Raw genomic sequence first — 15,583 nt, forward strand, 5'->3', positions numbered from 1 at the left:
CTAGATATTTAAATCTCTGTTCTATATATCCCATGGACTTCAACCATATTATTGCTTAGTTTGCCTGTTGAATTGTATCATAACATGATTTGTAACCATCATTGCCTTTGTGCTACCCAGTGTTCAGTAGTTTCAATAGATTTTTAGTGCCATCTCTAAGGGTCACTTTCTTATTCTAGGTTGTGCCTTGTAAAATATGAAGTTCTTTTTCTTTCTGTGTGCATATGAACTGTTGGAAGTTGACTTGTGCCTTAGCTATTAATCAACAGGTCTATCAGTATCTCTACTTAGGCACTTTTTGATATTTGAAATAATGTGTGTTTTTCTCATCTCAAGTAATGCTCATAAAGTTTCGTGCTCCTATATGCTTATATCAAGTAATCCTCACTAACATATTCTAGATTGCACCTTGTAAAATATCATATCATTTTAATTTTTGCATGCATGTGTGTGTATCAACTGTAAAAGTTGACTTGTGGTTGGCAATTAATCAACATGTCTATCAGTATCTCTTCCTAGGTGCTTTTTTTTTTGTTTTTTATTTTTTTATTTGAACTAGTGTATGTGCTCATCTCAAGTAATCCTCATAAAGTTTGATGCTCCTATGTCTTCAAATAGCTCCAATTTATTTGGCATCGTGCATAAAGCAGGGAATGGGTTTGCTAGAGATTTTATTGAGGAAGCAACCTGTTCAAAATGATCAAGTACTGCTTAAGGTAATTGATTCACCTTTCAATGTAGGGTTTTTTTGGATTTTAGTGTCCTATAATTTGACGGAGATATTTGTGACTGATTCAAGTTGCATATATTTTTATGCAGATTATAGAGATATGCCGTCTGTATGAACTTGACAGTGTTAGTTCAAACATTATGAAGGCATATATTGTTTGGTGTAGCATGCTTGTACATATACATGTGTGTGAGTGTGTTTTGGTTTTTGTTATTGAATTGAGAGGTTTATGGAAATGAAGTTGAAATTTTGAGTTCCTAAACTGTAATTACTGGTTTCAATTACGATGAATAGTGCTTCAAAGGAGAAAACACAAGGAAGGATCTCTTAGTTATATCCATAAATTTGATTGCTAAGCTGGTTTTATGTTACAAAATGGTAGCTTTGTGAATGAAGTTGCAAAGTTGGTTATAAAAGTAATACTTATTTGTGCTTTGCAATTCACTGATTTGTAAAAATCTTACATAAATAGGCTCACATTAGGAGTCAATTGGTGTAGTGGAGTCAACTGATTTTCCACCGAAGTTATTTTACTGTTTTTGGTGGGGACTACGAAATCTGAGGTATGCTTATATAGGATATTTTTCTTTTATGTTGAACTAATTGGCTACAATAGGGTCACTTAGTGTGTATTGCATTGAATTTCTAGTTATACTGCATTTTTTTGAAGTGTTGAAGGATATTTTTAAATACTTTGGAACTTTGATTGTGGTATTAGCTTGGAACTTTGATGGAGGTTATAGACAACGTTATGTATTTGATAATATATTTCTATGTTAATATTATTTTAGTTTGGAGACATTTGTGGTGTTGTTAATTAATTACATTTCTGGCTAGTTTGGAGACATTTGTGGTATTGTGTTAGTAGAGCTAAAACTAATATAGGTTTTTTTTGTAACAAACAATATATTTGATGTAAACAGTGGTTTTAGAGCCCACTGGAAAAAAAAAAAAAAAAAAAAAAAAAAAAAAAAAAAAAAAACTATAGCGACGGTCAAAAAGCGCCGCAATAGGTTCACATTTTATGTATTAAATGAAACCCTATAGCGGCGGTTATAGTCTGCTGCTATATGTTTTAACCTATAGCGGCGGGTCACCTGCCGCTAAAAGTGCAATTACTCCGTTTTACTTGATTGCCTATAGCGGCGCCGTGTACCCGCCGCTAAAGGTAAACACTGTGTCCGCCGCTAAAAGTCATTTGACACGAATTTGAACGTTGTATGGCGGCGGTTTTATGCCCGCTGCAATAGACCAAAACCGCTGCTAAAAGGCGTATCTACAGCGGCAGATTTTTGTACCGCCGCAATAGAGATACTGCATCGTGACAAGGCTGGCAGGTAGAACCACCGCAATAGGTGAAATGTACCTATAGCGGTGGTTTTTGGGGCTTTAGCGGCGGTTTTGGCCCGCCGCAGTAGGCCAGTTTTTTTGTAGTGATTGAAATGTAAATGTTAGAAAACTTGACTTTGAAAACATGATTAGTAATTTTGCATGGGAAATGAATTATTTTAATTATAGAAATTAAAAATTAGAGGAATAACATTTCACTAAAAAATTCTTCAATGAAAACCCTACAAAAAACAAGAGATATAGTGGCTTTTTTTTAATGGCGTTTATATAAAATAAAAAATAAAAAAAACGTTGTTATAGGGTGTAGATGACAATTTAAGTGTAGAGTAAAATAAGAATTTCAATATTTTTTAAAACTTATTTTTAGTCAAAAAAAAGTGAGATGTAAATAGTTTTCCTATTAGGAGAGATAAGTCATAAGTGAGATGACAATAGAAAATCTCAATAGAAGAATTTCAAGGTAAAGGAGTAAAGAGTCGTAGTTTAAGAAATAAATCTTTTATAAAAAAAATTTAATTGACAAAATTTAGTTACAAAATTAATTGTAGCTTAAGGCTACAACCTTACTCAATAAAATAAATATCACTACATATTTTGAAAATCTAACCGTTAAATTGCATATTATTTATACTCTTAATATACATATCAAATTTTGTGTCAAGTGGATATTATTTACTATATGATCTATATGTTTATCTTTTATGCATATTTTAAACTACAAAAACTTGCAATTTAAACAATTTATTGATAGCATAGTTATTGATTTTTAATTTTCTAGAAATTTTACAAGCATAGAGAATATAAGAAGAAGATGTAATCCAATGGTCAATTTGTCAAAATTTAACTCCTATAAAAAAATATTAAATAAGGTTGTAATTTTACGTTACAACTAATTTTATAGTTAAATTTTCCCAATTTAAATAACGTGTATACCTAGGTTTTTCCGTAGGAACAAAGAGCTTTGGGGAAGTATTGGCGCCGCACTGATTATAGGGCAACGAGTATATAACTCAGAGAGAGGTTCCAACTGTTGCATATCCAATCTATACAAGCAAATAAAAAAATAAAAATAAAAAGAGATGGATATTGAAAAATGGGTGATTGAAAGGAAGCAAGAGAGAAGAAACTAGATTATTATGCTCCGCTGCTGCAAGTTGATGCTTTGGATCGTATATCCCAATTGCTAGAACATATTATACCCCACATCCTCTTCTTCATGCCCCATAATATAAAGATGCTGTTTGTACCACTGTTTTGTCCAAGTCATGGAAACAAGCATGGAACTCACTCCCCAGGTATGATTTCTCATTCTATGGTAGAATTCATAGAAGGGATTATCATAAACCAGTTTGGGAAAAGCAAAGTGGTGGAGCTGACTTAGAGGAGAAAATAGACAAGTTTGTTAAGTCTGTTGATGAAGTTTTGTTACCACTCCGTGATCACAAGACGATAATTCAATGTTTTAGGTTGAGCATGACCCTTTGTGATGATAAATATGCGTCTTGTATCGATAACTGGATGAAATTGGCTAACAGAAATCATATGGAAACGCTATACCTTAACTTGATTAACATGGAAAAAGTGAAAAGGTATGTTTTACCCAAGACAGCTTTTTCTGTCGGATCTTTAGCCAAATTAACGTTGAAGGGCTGTAAACTGTTGGTAGACTATTTTGGTGATAATATGAATAAGTTTATTTGTTTGAGAAAGCTGACTCTATTAAGTGTTGAAGTTGACGATTTGACAGTGAAAAAGATTCTATGTTTCTGCGCTTTGCTCGAGGAATTTACTCAGTCATGGTGCATGAAAGCGGAATTTGTTCACATCGGTTATGCTCCCAAGCTTAAGAAGGCTATATTAAATGGAGTCAAAAGGATTAAGATTGAAGCTCCTAATCTTGAAGAACTATACTGTCGGGGTCATCCTACAATAATTGGAAGATTGGACTCAGATTCGTTTGCTTGCAGTAATGTAAAAAAAATGAACATAAAGAGGTTCAAAATTTCTAAACAATTGTTGCAGGAGTTCAATTCTAAGTATCCCCTTTTTGAGACCTTAGACTTTGGATTCTATGACGATAAACTCAAAATTTCCAGTAATGGACTTGAGAGTTTAAGATTGTCATCTGGTGAGAAAAGGTCGCCAATCAGGTCAATTGTGAAAATCTTCATTGCTTATTCGACTATGATTGCAATGCAATACCATCCTCATTTTCTATCACCCCTTGTTGTCTATTTAAAATTGAAAATACACTTTACCTACATGGTCATCTAGACACTGTCAGCTTTCTTACACTCCGAAAATATCTCGGAAATTTTAAGGAGCACCAAAATTTGACGTTGTATGTTTTCAGTTCTACGGTAAGCCCATAAATTGAAGTCTATTTACTTTTTCCTCCCCCCATTTTTAATGTTCATATAGTGACGATATTATGTACATACTAGTCTAATTCCATGATTCCAATACCAATTTTTTGTTCTTACTTTATTTAAGGATTTTTGTGAGAGTATACTGGTTAATTTATACTTTCTACCTATATAAATTTAAAATAAACAGTTTGCTAATTTGAATTACATAACTAAACAAGCAAACCCTTAATTAATTTCTGAGTAGTGCAAGCTGATTAAATTCATGTTTGTGAATTGAAATTGTGTAGACATAACATATACATGTACTTATCTATTTGTTTTCCTTTTACCTCAACCACTTGCCTTTTTCTTTTTCATGTTTCTATAACTCTATTAGTCATTAAAAATACAGGTTATGCCTTGTTGTTCAAGATTGTAATACAGCATATATATACCAAATTGATTTCGTGAATAAGTTCAAAATACTAAAGTTTAGATAACATTTTTGTTTTCTTATTCAGATTTCCTTTACTTCAGAGGAGTTAAGTAGAGATCTACCAATTCCACCAGTAGCAATTTTTGAGCATTTGAAGTTGTACAATGTTCGTGTTCAAACAATGCAAGACTATACAGCTCTTTTAGATGGCTCATTATGAAGTTGTCATCCAAAAGCCTTGTTGAGACGTGCAGATTCAAAAAACAAGGAATTCACGAAGGTGAGGGTAAAAATTTCTTATACGAGGAGAAAAGGGTTTTAAATATATTATTGAGAGATTTCTTTTTACTAGGAATTTTGCTTACTATTATTTCTATTTTTCTTATCTTTTATTTGTTGTGTATTGTAGTTCTTATGTGAGACACTAGTTATCAGAGAAGAAGAGCCAAAATGTTGCGGTGACAATCACATGAAGTGTTTGAGGCATTACTTAAAAGCTGTTAAGTCAGAAACGTACTATGATCGTATGAGGACGCATGATGTAAAGGTTCGTCACACTACAAAAAAAAGCTGTCGATAGCTGCGTTTCTTTTTTAGCGATGTTTGCAAAAAACGCCACTAAAGGTGATGAATTTGATTCACTGTTAACTCTTGAAATATGTGATGAATTTGATTTTAATTTTAGAATGTTCATTGTTGGCACAGGAGCTTACATGGGACACGTAAAAAAAGACCCACTCCTTAGAAGCCTACAGAGATCACTGCTATTGATCCTTGATAATTCAATCAGAATACTCTAGATTCAAAGAAGTTGAAATCATCATTTTTTTGGTAATTTTTTAAATTAGTTCTCGATAATTCTAAAATTATTCCAAACAATTAACCAGTAAACCATATATACCATTGGAAAGCTTTATGAATTTAGTGTCAATGCATCAAACAGCGTGCGGAGGATTTTGTGGTTATTTTATAAAGGTCAGCATGATGTACTTGGGAAACGGTGTGTATCTATTTGGTTTACGAAGTGTATTTTCCAATTCCGAAAACTTGTTAATGGAGCTATTCCAGGTTGGTCCCATCTAACTCGGTGACCTCATGTATGGATGGAACACCCAAATCTTTCAGGAAAAAACTAGTGCCCAGTGTGTTTACACACATTACAAAAATACACTAAGGCTGCGTTTGTTTCGGCTGAAAAACGCTTTCAGGAAATTATTTTCTAGCCTTTTGTGTGTTTGGTAGCTACAGAAAATTCGGTCAAACAGAAATTCAAATCAACGTTGACTGGAAAATAACCCCTCTCACCCGTAAATTCATTTCCATTCTTATTTTACCTTCAATGAATATCCGAAAAATACACACCCAAAGAGAGAGAGCTCAACCACACTCCACCTGAAGAACCCAGGCACATCCTCGCCGGTCAGATCGCCGTCTTTGTTCAAACCCATCCTCACCAGTGATGCCTAGAACCACCCCTCTACACACGGCCTCGCTGTCGCATGCAAGCCACTTCGCCGACCCATCCCTTGTCCTCGTCCTCCACCGACCCATCCCTCATCCTCGTCCTCACCGACCCACCTCCATCGACCCATCCCTCGTTCGAACCAACCCAGAAATTCAAATCAAGTTTTACACTTTGAAACCAGACATGAGAGAGAGAGAGCTTGAAGGGAAACTGAAACCGAAGAGAGAGAGCTTGAACCTGGGAGAATCAGATCGCCGCCGCCGGCTCATAGTCATTGCCTGAAACTCGTCGTCACGGCCAAACACAAATCGAAGCCTTGTCATCTCGTTCTCGTTGCCGCTGAAGCTCATCGGCAACACCAACACACAAATCGAAGCCTTGACCCAATTTCAACCTCTCTCAATCTCTCACTCATTCTTCCTCCCCCTCTATTTGACCGAGTTAATGGTTTTATTTTGATTTTTGTTTCTTTAAAAAGTTTACATCTTGCAATTTTCTATTATAAATTTTTTTGGAAGTTGAGAAAATGTGAGAAACCAGTAGAAAATTTGTATTTTTCAGAATGTTACCAAACACTTGAAAATATTTTCTACTACAATTTTCAAAATGCAACCAAACACTAAAAAAAATATTTTCCTTTCCCGAAAATATTTTCACTTAAAAATATTTTACACCCGGAAAATATTTTACATTCAACCAAATGCAGCCTAAAAAGCAAAAACCTTCGACTTTGAAACCTGACTTGAAGTCAAGTTTTTAGTCTATTTGGGAAGTGTGTATCTACACACTCTGTGCAATAAGCACAGTCCAATCTTTTATACCATACTCCTTTTACCACTTTATGTTCCTCCAAAAAAAAAAAAAAAACTTTTAATGTGTCCACTTATTTAATTAAGGAAGTGTTTGGTATATGATTTCAAATAATAATTTTCAGTCTTTAAACAACATTACACGTATTTTCACACACTTTTTCATTCATACGTATTTTCAAAAAAACTTTTTAAACTTAAAAACTGTTGTTTAAACACACGTACCAAACAGACCTACACCCCACCACCTCCATCAACCTTCATAGCTACCCTTGGGTTTTCAAATCCAAGTTAATCCCACTAACCCAGTTGTTCATCATGTGTGATTAGGCTCAACAATGTGGATACATCTTTACCATCAAAACTTGATTTTGCGATATCTTTTAATATGGTTATCCAATCGAGGCTCATGATAACTAGTTATTTTGATCTTTATGTCCTCGATCTATTTTATGAGAAGTGATCGAAGATCCAATAGTTGGAATTATGATGCTACCCCTAGGTGATAAATTACATTTTCACCCTCCAAATGAGGTTAAATATAGGCCCCAAAATGGGGCTCCATGAGATCAAGAATCAAAAAAACACAAGACAAAAAAACAATGAGTACTAGAGATATGTAATGAATAACAACAATAACAATAACAATAACAATAATAATAATAATAACAACAACATGAATGATGATATGCATAGCCTATTCTACATTAATAATAAAACCAACACACACTCATTTAAGCCAAAGGCGGAATTAGGTGGGGCCCAAAGGGGTGCCAGGCCCCCTAGAGAGAGAGAGAGAGAGAGAGAGAAAGAAAGAGAAAGAAAGAGGTAAATTTTTTACGATTTTATATATGGGCCCCTCCCTGCAATTTTATATTCATTTCATTATAATAGCATTTGCATCAATTGTAAAATAATATAAGACCCCTCTCTCTCTCTCTCTCTCTCTCTCTAGAAAGTTGATAAAAAATTATGAAGGTTGAGAATTGAGACTTGGGAGATGAAGAAGAAGAAAGAAGAAATAAAAAGGAAAGGCGAAGAATAAAGAATAAGAAGGCAGAATTGGGTGCAATGAAGAAGAGGAAAGAAGGAAGAAAGAAAAAGAGAATTGTTGGTGAGTAATAAGTGTAGTCTAACTTCATGAGACAAGTCACTAACTAGGTCCCACACATGTGATTAAATTTACAAAAATACCATGGTAACTCATAACTCATCCCCTGAAAACTAGAAAAACTGGTTCTTAATTTTCATCACTCAAACTTTTGAGTTATGGAAATTAAGTTATGGGAACAAAACCAAACAAGTTGAATTGTGGTGGGGCCTATGATTTTTGAGAATTGAGTGATAAAAATTAAGTTTTGAGTGATGGTTCTGCCAAAACCATACACCCTCTAACCTAGGAAAACTTAATACTCATGGTTGAATCGAAGGGTCAATTGATTATCAATCAAGAAAAGTGTGATTTCTATGAAAAAAATGATGAACATGATCAATTGACAGTGTATTAAGACTTGTGTCAAGATGCCTGGATTGATGAAGAGAGATGTCGAAGGGGCGTTGAGAAAGGCTCCAAACTACCAAATTATGCAAAAAATGCAAATATTCAATAACAAAAAATGCATGACAAAAATTGACACTTAAAGCTAAGTATCTTGATGTTAACGCCACAACTCTCTCAAAAAAAAAAAAACTTTCTAAGACGCAAATTATATGGCTTTCACATTAATGCTCAAAGATACACACTAGTATATGCATCATTAGTTGGCCAACTACAAGACATAAATGCAATTTTAGGACTATAAACGAGCTGAGCATAGAAAAGTATTAAGAGTTTATCCTTTTCGTTAATTTTATTTCGAAAACAAGTAGAGCGTGATTTTATCACCAACAAGATTACATGTTCAAGCTTGATTAATTTCTTTGTCAAACAAACTCGAGTTTGGTCACAAGTTACTTGAACAAATTTTTTTTCCCCATATATTGTAAAAATATAATTAAAGTGTTTTACATCTTCACGAATCTATGAATTTTTATTATGAATGGATTGTTTATATTATCAATAAAATATAAATAATATTTTAATATCATATGAATCTATTTAGAAAATTATACAATGCAATCTCTAGTCTATATAAGTATATTTTTTAACATGTACATATAAAAGTATAATATTATATGTAGTTAAATCAAGCCCTCATGTTTGTGAGCTCATTCAAGAACACAATATTATACTTGAGTTTGGCTATTTAATAGTCAAACCTAAACTTTAGCTTGAGTTTGGCTTGTTTACTGTTTTAACATAAACTAGATTTTTCTTGAGTTGAGCTCAAACTGTTTATAAACAACTTAGTTCATTAATTTACAGCCCTAAATGCAATGTACATGTAACAAAACTAAACTTGTAGTGAGTGAAGCAACTTCAAAAGAAAGTTGCAAAATATTTTGGTATCAAATCATGAATAACATAGTTTACACTAATTTACTTCACAAGCATCACTATTTCATCATAAGAGTGGGTAGGAAAAATTATATTCGTAATAATACTATCAAACCCACATAATTTGATTATCCTTTTGAACCTAAATCTAATTAACAAAACTTAGTTTTCCATATACGTGATAAGATTTCAAAGAACAAAACGATGATAGGATTGCTTTACCTGCCTATTTAAACTTCTAACTCAGATTTCAAAGAACAAAACTATGATAGGATTGATTTACATTTCTATTTAAACTTCTAACTCAAATTTCAAACTTCTAACTCTACTAATAGCGTTTCTATTGGGAAATTGCCTCAAATCCTATTAGTGACTTGGAAAGGTAATATGGGTTCCTTTGTGAAGAAGGGAAAATTATTTGAGTTTTTTTTTTTTTTTTTGGATTATATTTGTGTGGAAGACTATTACTTAAAGTGGAAGGAAAGCCTACAACTTATTAAATAATTAATTCATTCCTTGTCCATCAAGGAATAAGAATTAAGTATTATAAATAGACAATGCTACAAAGAATTTGATGGCTTTGGCCCAAAAGCCTTCCTCTATGGGTAGAGGAGAAAGAATCATAGAATTAAGAGTGAATGCAATAAAGAAAAAAAAAAGATTTTAGCCTGTGAAGTAACGCAAGGAAAAGGACAACAATATTTGAATTTTTTTTCACAAATCAAGGAAAATTTGTAAAGCAAAAAGAAAGAGAGCTTGCAATGAGCATTGTGGTGAAGAAAGAATAAGGCATTATCGCAATGTGAGTGAAGTGAGAAGAAAATAATGTGTGTAAGAGCAAAGAAAACAATGAGATTTTCTTTAGCTGTGTGAGAAACAGAATAGAACATAAAATGTGGGATTTTTCTCCAAGGGGGAGGTTTTTTGAGTGCTACAATCACAAAGAGTTGTTGCATTCAAAGTGAGTGAAGATTTCTTGTAAATTCACATAAATTCCTAAAGAGAGATATTATATTATATAATGTGGATATCAAATTAGCATAAAATTTTTATTAAAAAAATGTAGTTTAATTAATTTGATACTGGTGAATTTATTCAGAATTTGTCGACCTTCGATTTTTAACCTTCAAGGATAAAGGATCTCCCACAGTAATTTTTGTGTTTTTATGTGTGGTTGATATTTTGATTTGGTAATTTAGTAATAATCTTTTTTTAGTGATTTGTTAAAATCGTTAATTTTGTTTTTAATTCACACAAAGATGGATTGGGACCCAACATAATCAGCACGTCACCAACTATACCATCTACAGAAATGATTAGCATTTTTTTTGTTTCTTCTTAACCTCACTAAGCAGCTACAGAAATCTCCAAGCAAAATTTGATACTCCAACTCATTAAAACTTCAAATACATTGACTGATTACAGCGCGAAAGAGAGAACTCCAAAATTGCACCCTTATGATTTGTTATCATAACCCAGAACCACCCCACGTCTAGTAAGATAGCCACCAACTATCCGCGAGTCAGATCAGGCTCCATGCCTATGATTGCTTGCTCATTTGGGACATTACCAACTTATCAGCTACACAAACATAGGTCAAGTTTTGTAAGTGAAATAGTTGGATTTGTTTTTCTTTGCTAGGTAGAGAAGTAGTTGGACTAATTGCTTCTAAATCTTGGCTTTCTTTCTCGTTATTTTTCCAGGCAATTTTCATTTTCCAACATAAACAGAGGTGGAGTATTCCACTGCTGGGATGAACAGATTGAAGATGAGAAATTATAATCAATTTAATATTCAACTGATACAAATATTTATACCAAATTAATTGATAAAAGGTAGTACAAGAATATTTGTATTCACAAAGAGTGAGCATATGATATTTTGTGGTAAACCTCAACTAGCAAATATTATTTTGTATACAAATCCGAGGAAAATTTTGTCTAAACAGAATTTTTTTTTTCAATAGTTTCTCACTAATAAATCCTAGATGTCTAAAAACATCAAAAACAAATTGTTATGTGAAAAAAGAGGGAGACAGAACACAAAGTATACAGGATTTTACTTCAAGTCATGTTTTTCCAAATTGGAGGGGATGAGTTTTTCAAGTAATTTGCAATCAGGGACAATGGAGTTTTTAAAGACACTGCAATTTAAAGTTTGGGGATACTTTTTACAAATTTAAAAAGGGGGATTACTATTTCCTCGTCTAAAAAGGTAAACAAATTTTTGGGTTCCATTGCTACATTTGAAGTCTCATTTTCTTTATTGGATTATGTGTTTGTGTAAGAAGGAATATGTAAACCAGTGTCATTGTAAACATTCAAAACAAAATTATTGAGAACCAGGGCAGGCATTGTTGGTGACCAAGATACCCATTGATTAAACCATGAAGATTAATGCATTGTTGATACATAAATCACTTTTGTAGTAAAGTGCAGAATATGAACAGCAAGATGAAGTTACAAAGGTCAGATCTCAGCATTTATTAAATCATCATTCGGTGCAATACATTCTGGTGTTTATCGTTCACATAAATCACTATCCCAGAATTTTAAGAATAGAAATAAAAAGATGTGGAGTACAGGAACCAAGTTGACACAAGTATATCAAAGGGAAAGATCAGCCAAGTCAAAAGTTCTGGAAACAGCTTTGCACCAAGAATTGAGCTTTTTCTTCCTCGACTCCTCATCTATTATAGGATTGAAAATGGTAGCACTTTCAACCTTTTCAGCAAAAATATCATCTTCCGTCCAAACCCCAACTGCTAATCCAGCAGCATAAGCTGCTCCAAGTGCGGTTGTTTCTATGTCAGCCGGCCTCACCACTGGGCTTCCCAACAAGTCCGCCTACAAAACAGTAAGAAATGCAAGCTCTGCAGCTAAGAAACCGAAGAAGGACAATGCAAAGGAACTCGCAGAAATTAGATTACATCACTAACTTTTGAAAAAGCATACCGCCAACACAGAATAGGATACTTAGCCATGGAAGATCTTCACAAAATTAACACAAGATCACTGACAATATTCATAATAAATTAATATTGACCATAGCTATAAACATATTGAAAGGGAAAGAATTTTTTGTATGGACAAAAGCTTTCCAAAGTCAATTCATTTATATCTTCAAAAAAGGTTACATTTGCGGAAGTGAAAAGCAGATTCAGGACACGGCTCTAAGAAACTCAACTAGCATCATTTGCAGCAAAATAAAAGGTTACAAACAAGTTCTTTGATTCTATGAGGAAGCATATAGCAGTATTCTCCAAGCAATGTCTGGTAGAAATGAATTATGTGAATCACATTAATAAGAATCATGATACACGTTTCAAGATTTCACTTTCAAATTTACATATTCTTTCCATTTCCTATCCAGACACATACAACCAAAGACATACAGTAGCACCAAAAAGTTGATTTGGTAAACATTCACCATAATGTCTTAAAATGAAAAACTCAAGAAAAAGCATATATAAATCTTTATAGCCACTTCTGTGATATTAGACCACTATGAGGTCCTCATTCTGGCATGAGACAACATAGCCAACAGAACTTTCAAGGAAAGCAAATTTGTTAAAGACATAGAAACGAAGTCGAATCACATTTTTTAAGGAAGAAACACAAAGTAAAGAAGAATCAGCAAAGATTTTTTAGAGGGGCGTAAAGAAGAAAAAAGGTTTACAAAAAACAACAGCTGCATTGGTAATTTTGAACAATAAACTAACAGAGGAAAAAGTATAACAAAGGAAACGTAGAATTCCAAACCTGTATCTGCATCAAAAGATTGTTAACAGTAGCACCACCATCCACCCTAAGCACAAATTCCCCCTTGTCATTCTTAACCTCTCCCTTCTCTCCTGCATCTTTGTGCATTGAATCCAACACATCTTTGACTTGGAAACACATGCTCTCAAGCACAGCTCGAGCAATGTGAGCCTTGCTTGTAAACCTTGTGATTCCAATACAAACTCCACGAGCATCATCACGCCACCAAGGAGCAAATAGTCCATTAAACGCAGGCACAAAATAAACCCCACCTGTGGACTCAACCTCTGATGCCAATCCCTCGATCTCACTTGCAGTTTTAATAATTCCAAGACTGTCTCTGAGCCACTGAACTGCAGCTCCAGCAATAGCAATTGATCCCTCCAGAGCATAATTTGTAGGAGCTTTAGCGCCAAGCTTGAATGCTAGAGTGGTCAGAAGCCCATGCTTCGACTGAGTAATCTCTTCACCCGTGTTGAGAAGTATGAAAGCACCAGTTCCATAAGTGCTCTTAGCCTCGCCTCTCTGGCAAGCCTGCCCCAGCATTGCTGCATGTTGGTCACCCAAACATCCAGAAATTGGAACATCAGAAACTGTCCATCCACTGCAGATTTTTCCAATAACCTCAGAATTGCTGACAATTTTGGGCAGAATTCCAGGCGCAATATCTAGGGTTTTTAATGTGGGTTGATCCCAATCAAGTGTTTTAAGATTCATGAGCATTGTTCTTGATGCATTAGAGACATCAGTGACATGTAGTCCTCCCTTCAATCCACCAGTTAAATTCCAAATTAACCAAGAGTCTATAGTGCCAAATAGAGCATCCCCTGCTTTCACTGCCTCCTTAACCTTATCAACATTTTCCATCAACCATAGAAGCTTTGTTGCACTGAAATAGGTGCTGATGGGCAGACCACATGTCTCCACAAAATGAGTTCTTCCACCTGGCAAATCCTTCTCCAATTTTCTGTGATAAATAAAAACATTGAAATTGAAACACTGGTATTCCCCAATAAAAAAATTTACTGATGTGATAAAAAATATGGAAAGCCCATACACAATCACAAACTACAACAGATGGGTATAAATCAAATTCATAGATAACTGCAACCAATTTCATGTTTTGATGAATGAAACTGAAACCCAATTCATAATAACAATTAATACAATCCACGAAGAAATTTCAAGAAATGTCAAAATCCAAAAACAAAAACTACCCAATTGAGAATCAAAATATCCAAGACCTGGGAACTAAAAACCAATACCAAACGGATAAAGAAAAGAAATGAGACCTGCAAATAGAACTGGTACGAACATCCATCCAAACAATGGCGTTGTGGAGAGGACGACCAGTGGATTTGCTCCAAAGCATAGTAGTCTCTCTCTGGTTAGTCAACCCAATTGCCTTCAGCCCTTTGTGCACGTCGTGGCCATCCTTTGTTGCCTTTTCCACTGCCTTTTCAATACAAGTCCTCACACTCTCCAGAATCTCCATTGGATCATGCTCCACCCATCTGTGATTGTAAAAAAATAAAAAACAAACTTTTTCTAAGACACGCACACACACACACACACACAGAGAGAAAACTGAAAAGGGTGTGGATGATATTTGATCATTAATATTATTTACCCGGCTTCTGGGTAAAACTGAGTGAACTCAACCTGGTGAGACCCAACTATGCGAGCAGAGTGGTCATAGATTAAGAATCTGGTGCTGCTGGTTCCTTGGTCAATTGAGCCAACATACACTTCTTGTGGTGGCTTCGAATCCTTGTCCTTTGCTCCACTCATCTTGCTTTTTTTTTTTTTTTTGTGTGTTGCGGATACTCAGAACTGAAAACTAGACCAAAACTGAGAAAACAATGTTGTATGTTCGGTGGTTTAAATGCTTGAGATTGAGAGATCAGTGCAAGTGGAGTTTATATAGTCAACATGTTGAGTGGGAGATAAATACGTTTCTGTTGGGAAATTTTTATCTGACTGGCAGACAATGTCTATCCACCCTATTATTGGAATATGAAACGGTCCAGTTTACTGTATTCTTAGAGTTTTTCTTTTTAAAAAAATATATATGTTGTATTCTTAGATAATTTAATAATAGATTATTTTTTAAAAAAATTATTAGAATATGAAAGAGTCCAGCTACTATATTCTTAGTACATTTATTAATAGTCATTTTAAGAAAAAAAATTATTAGAATAGGAAAGGGTCCAATTTACTATAATTTTAAAAAATTTACTAATTAAC

General features: G+C 34.0%; 2 protein-coding genes across 2 annotated transcripts; one reads left to right on the plus strand and one right to left on the minus strand.

The window, feature by feature from the left end:
- Positions 1 to 653: 653 nt before the first annotated feature.
- Positions 654 to 5,590, plus strand: LOC142635034 (uncharacterized). Its single transcript, XM_075809253.1, has 7 exons — positions 654 to 716; positions 820 to 903; positions 3,344 to 4,208; positions 4,841 to 4,863; positions 4,950 to 5,030; positions 5,274 to 5,411; positions 5,570 to 5,590. Exons 1-7 carry the CDS (start codon positions 654 to 656, stop codon positions 5,588 to 5,590), a joined length of 1,275 nt encoding a protein of 424 aa, XP_075665368.1.
- Positions 5,591 to 11,950: 6,360 nt separating this feature from the next.
- On the minus strand, positions 11,951 to 15,325 carry LOC142636548 (glycerol kinase-like). Its single transcript, XM_075810802.1, has 4 exons — positions 14,967 to 15,325; positions 14,629 to 14,850; positions 13,337 to 14,303; positions 11,951 to 12,421 (listed from the first exon to the last, which is right to left on the minus strand). The coding sequence occupies exons 1-4, from the start codon at positions 15,125 to 15,127 to the stop codon at positions 12,182 to 12,184; spliced, it is 1,590 nt and encodes a 529-aa protein (XP_075666917.1). The 5' UTR covers positions 15,128 to 15,325; the 3' UTR covers positions 11,951 to 12,181.
- Between the last annotated feature and the right edge of the window lie 258 nt (positions 15,326 to 15,583).

This window comes from Castanea sativa, chromosome 5 (genome assembly GCF_040712315.1).
Source record: "Castanea sativa cultivar Marrone di Chiusa Pesio chromosome 5, ASM4071231v1".
In the NCBI taxonomy this organism is placed as follows: Eukaryota; Viridiplantae; Streptophyta; class Magnoliopsida; order Fagales; family Fagaceae; genus Castanea; species Castanea sativa.

What these genes read in the sequence shown, in the direction of transcription:
- LOC142635034 (XM_075809253.1), top strand. Translation starts at nt 654, where the DNA reads ATGGGTTTGCTAGAGATTTTATTGAGGAAGCAACCTGTTCAAAATGAT. An exon ending in AGCATTTGAAGTTGTACAAT is followed by an intron (nt 5,031 to 5,273) that starts GTTCGTGTTCAA and finishes TGTGTATTGTAG; the next exon opens with TTCTTATGTGAGACACTAGT. An exon ending in TGAGGACGCATGATGTAAAG is followed by an intron (nt 5,412 to 5,569) that starts GTTCGTCACACT and finishes TTGTTGGCACAG; the next exon opens with GAGCTTACATGGGACACGTA.
- LOC142636548 (XM_075810802.1), bottom strand. Translation starts at nt 15,127, where the DNA reads ATGAGTGGAGCAAAGGACAAGGATTCGAAGCCACCACAAGAAGTGTAT. An exon ending in CGTACCAGTTCTATTTGCAG is followed by an intron (nt 14,304 to 14,628) that starts GTCTCATTTCTT and finishes TATTTATCACAG; the next exon opens with AAAATTGGAGAAGGATTTGC. An exon ending in ATCTTTTGATGCAGATACAG is followed by an intron (nt 12,422 to 13,336) that starts GTTTGGAATTCT and finishes ACTGTTTTGTAG; the next exon opens with GCGGACTTGTTGGGAAGCCC.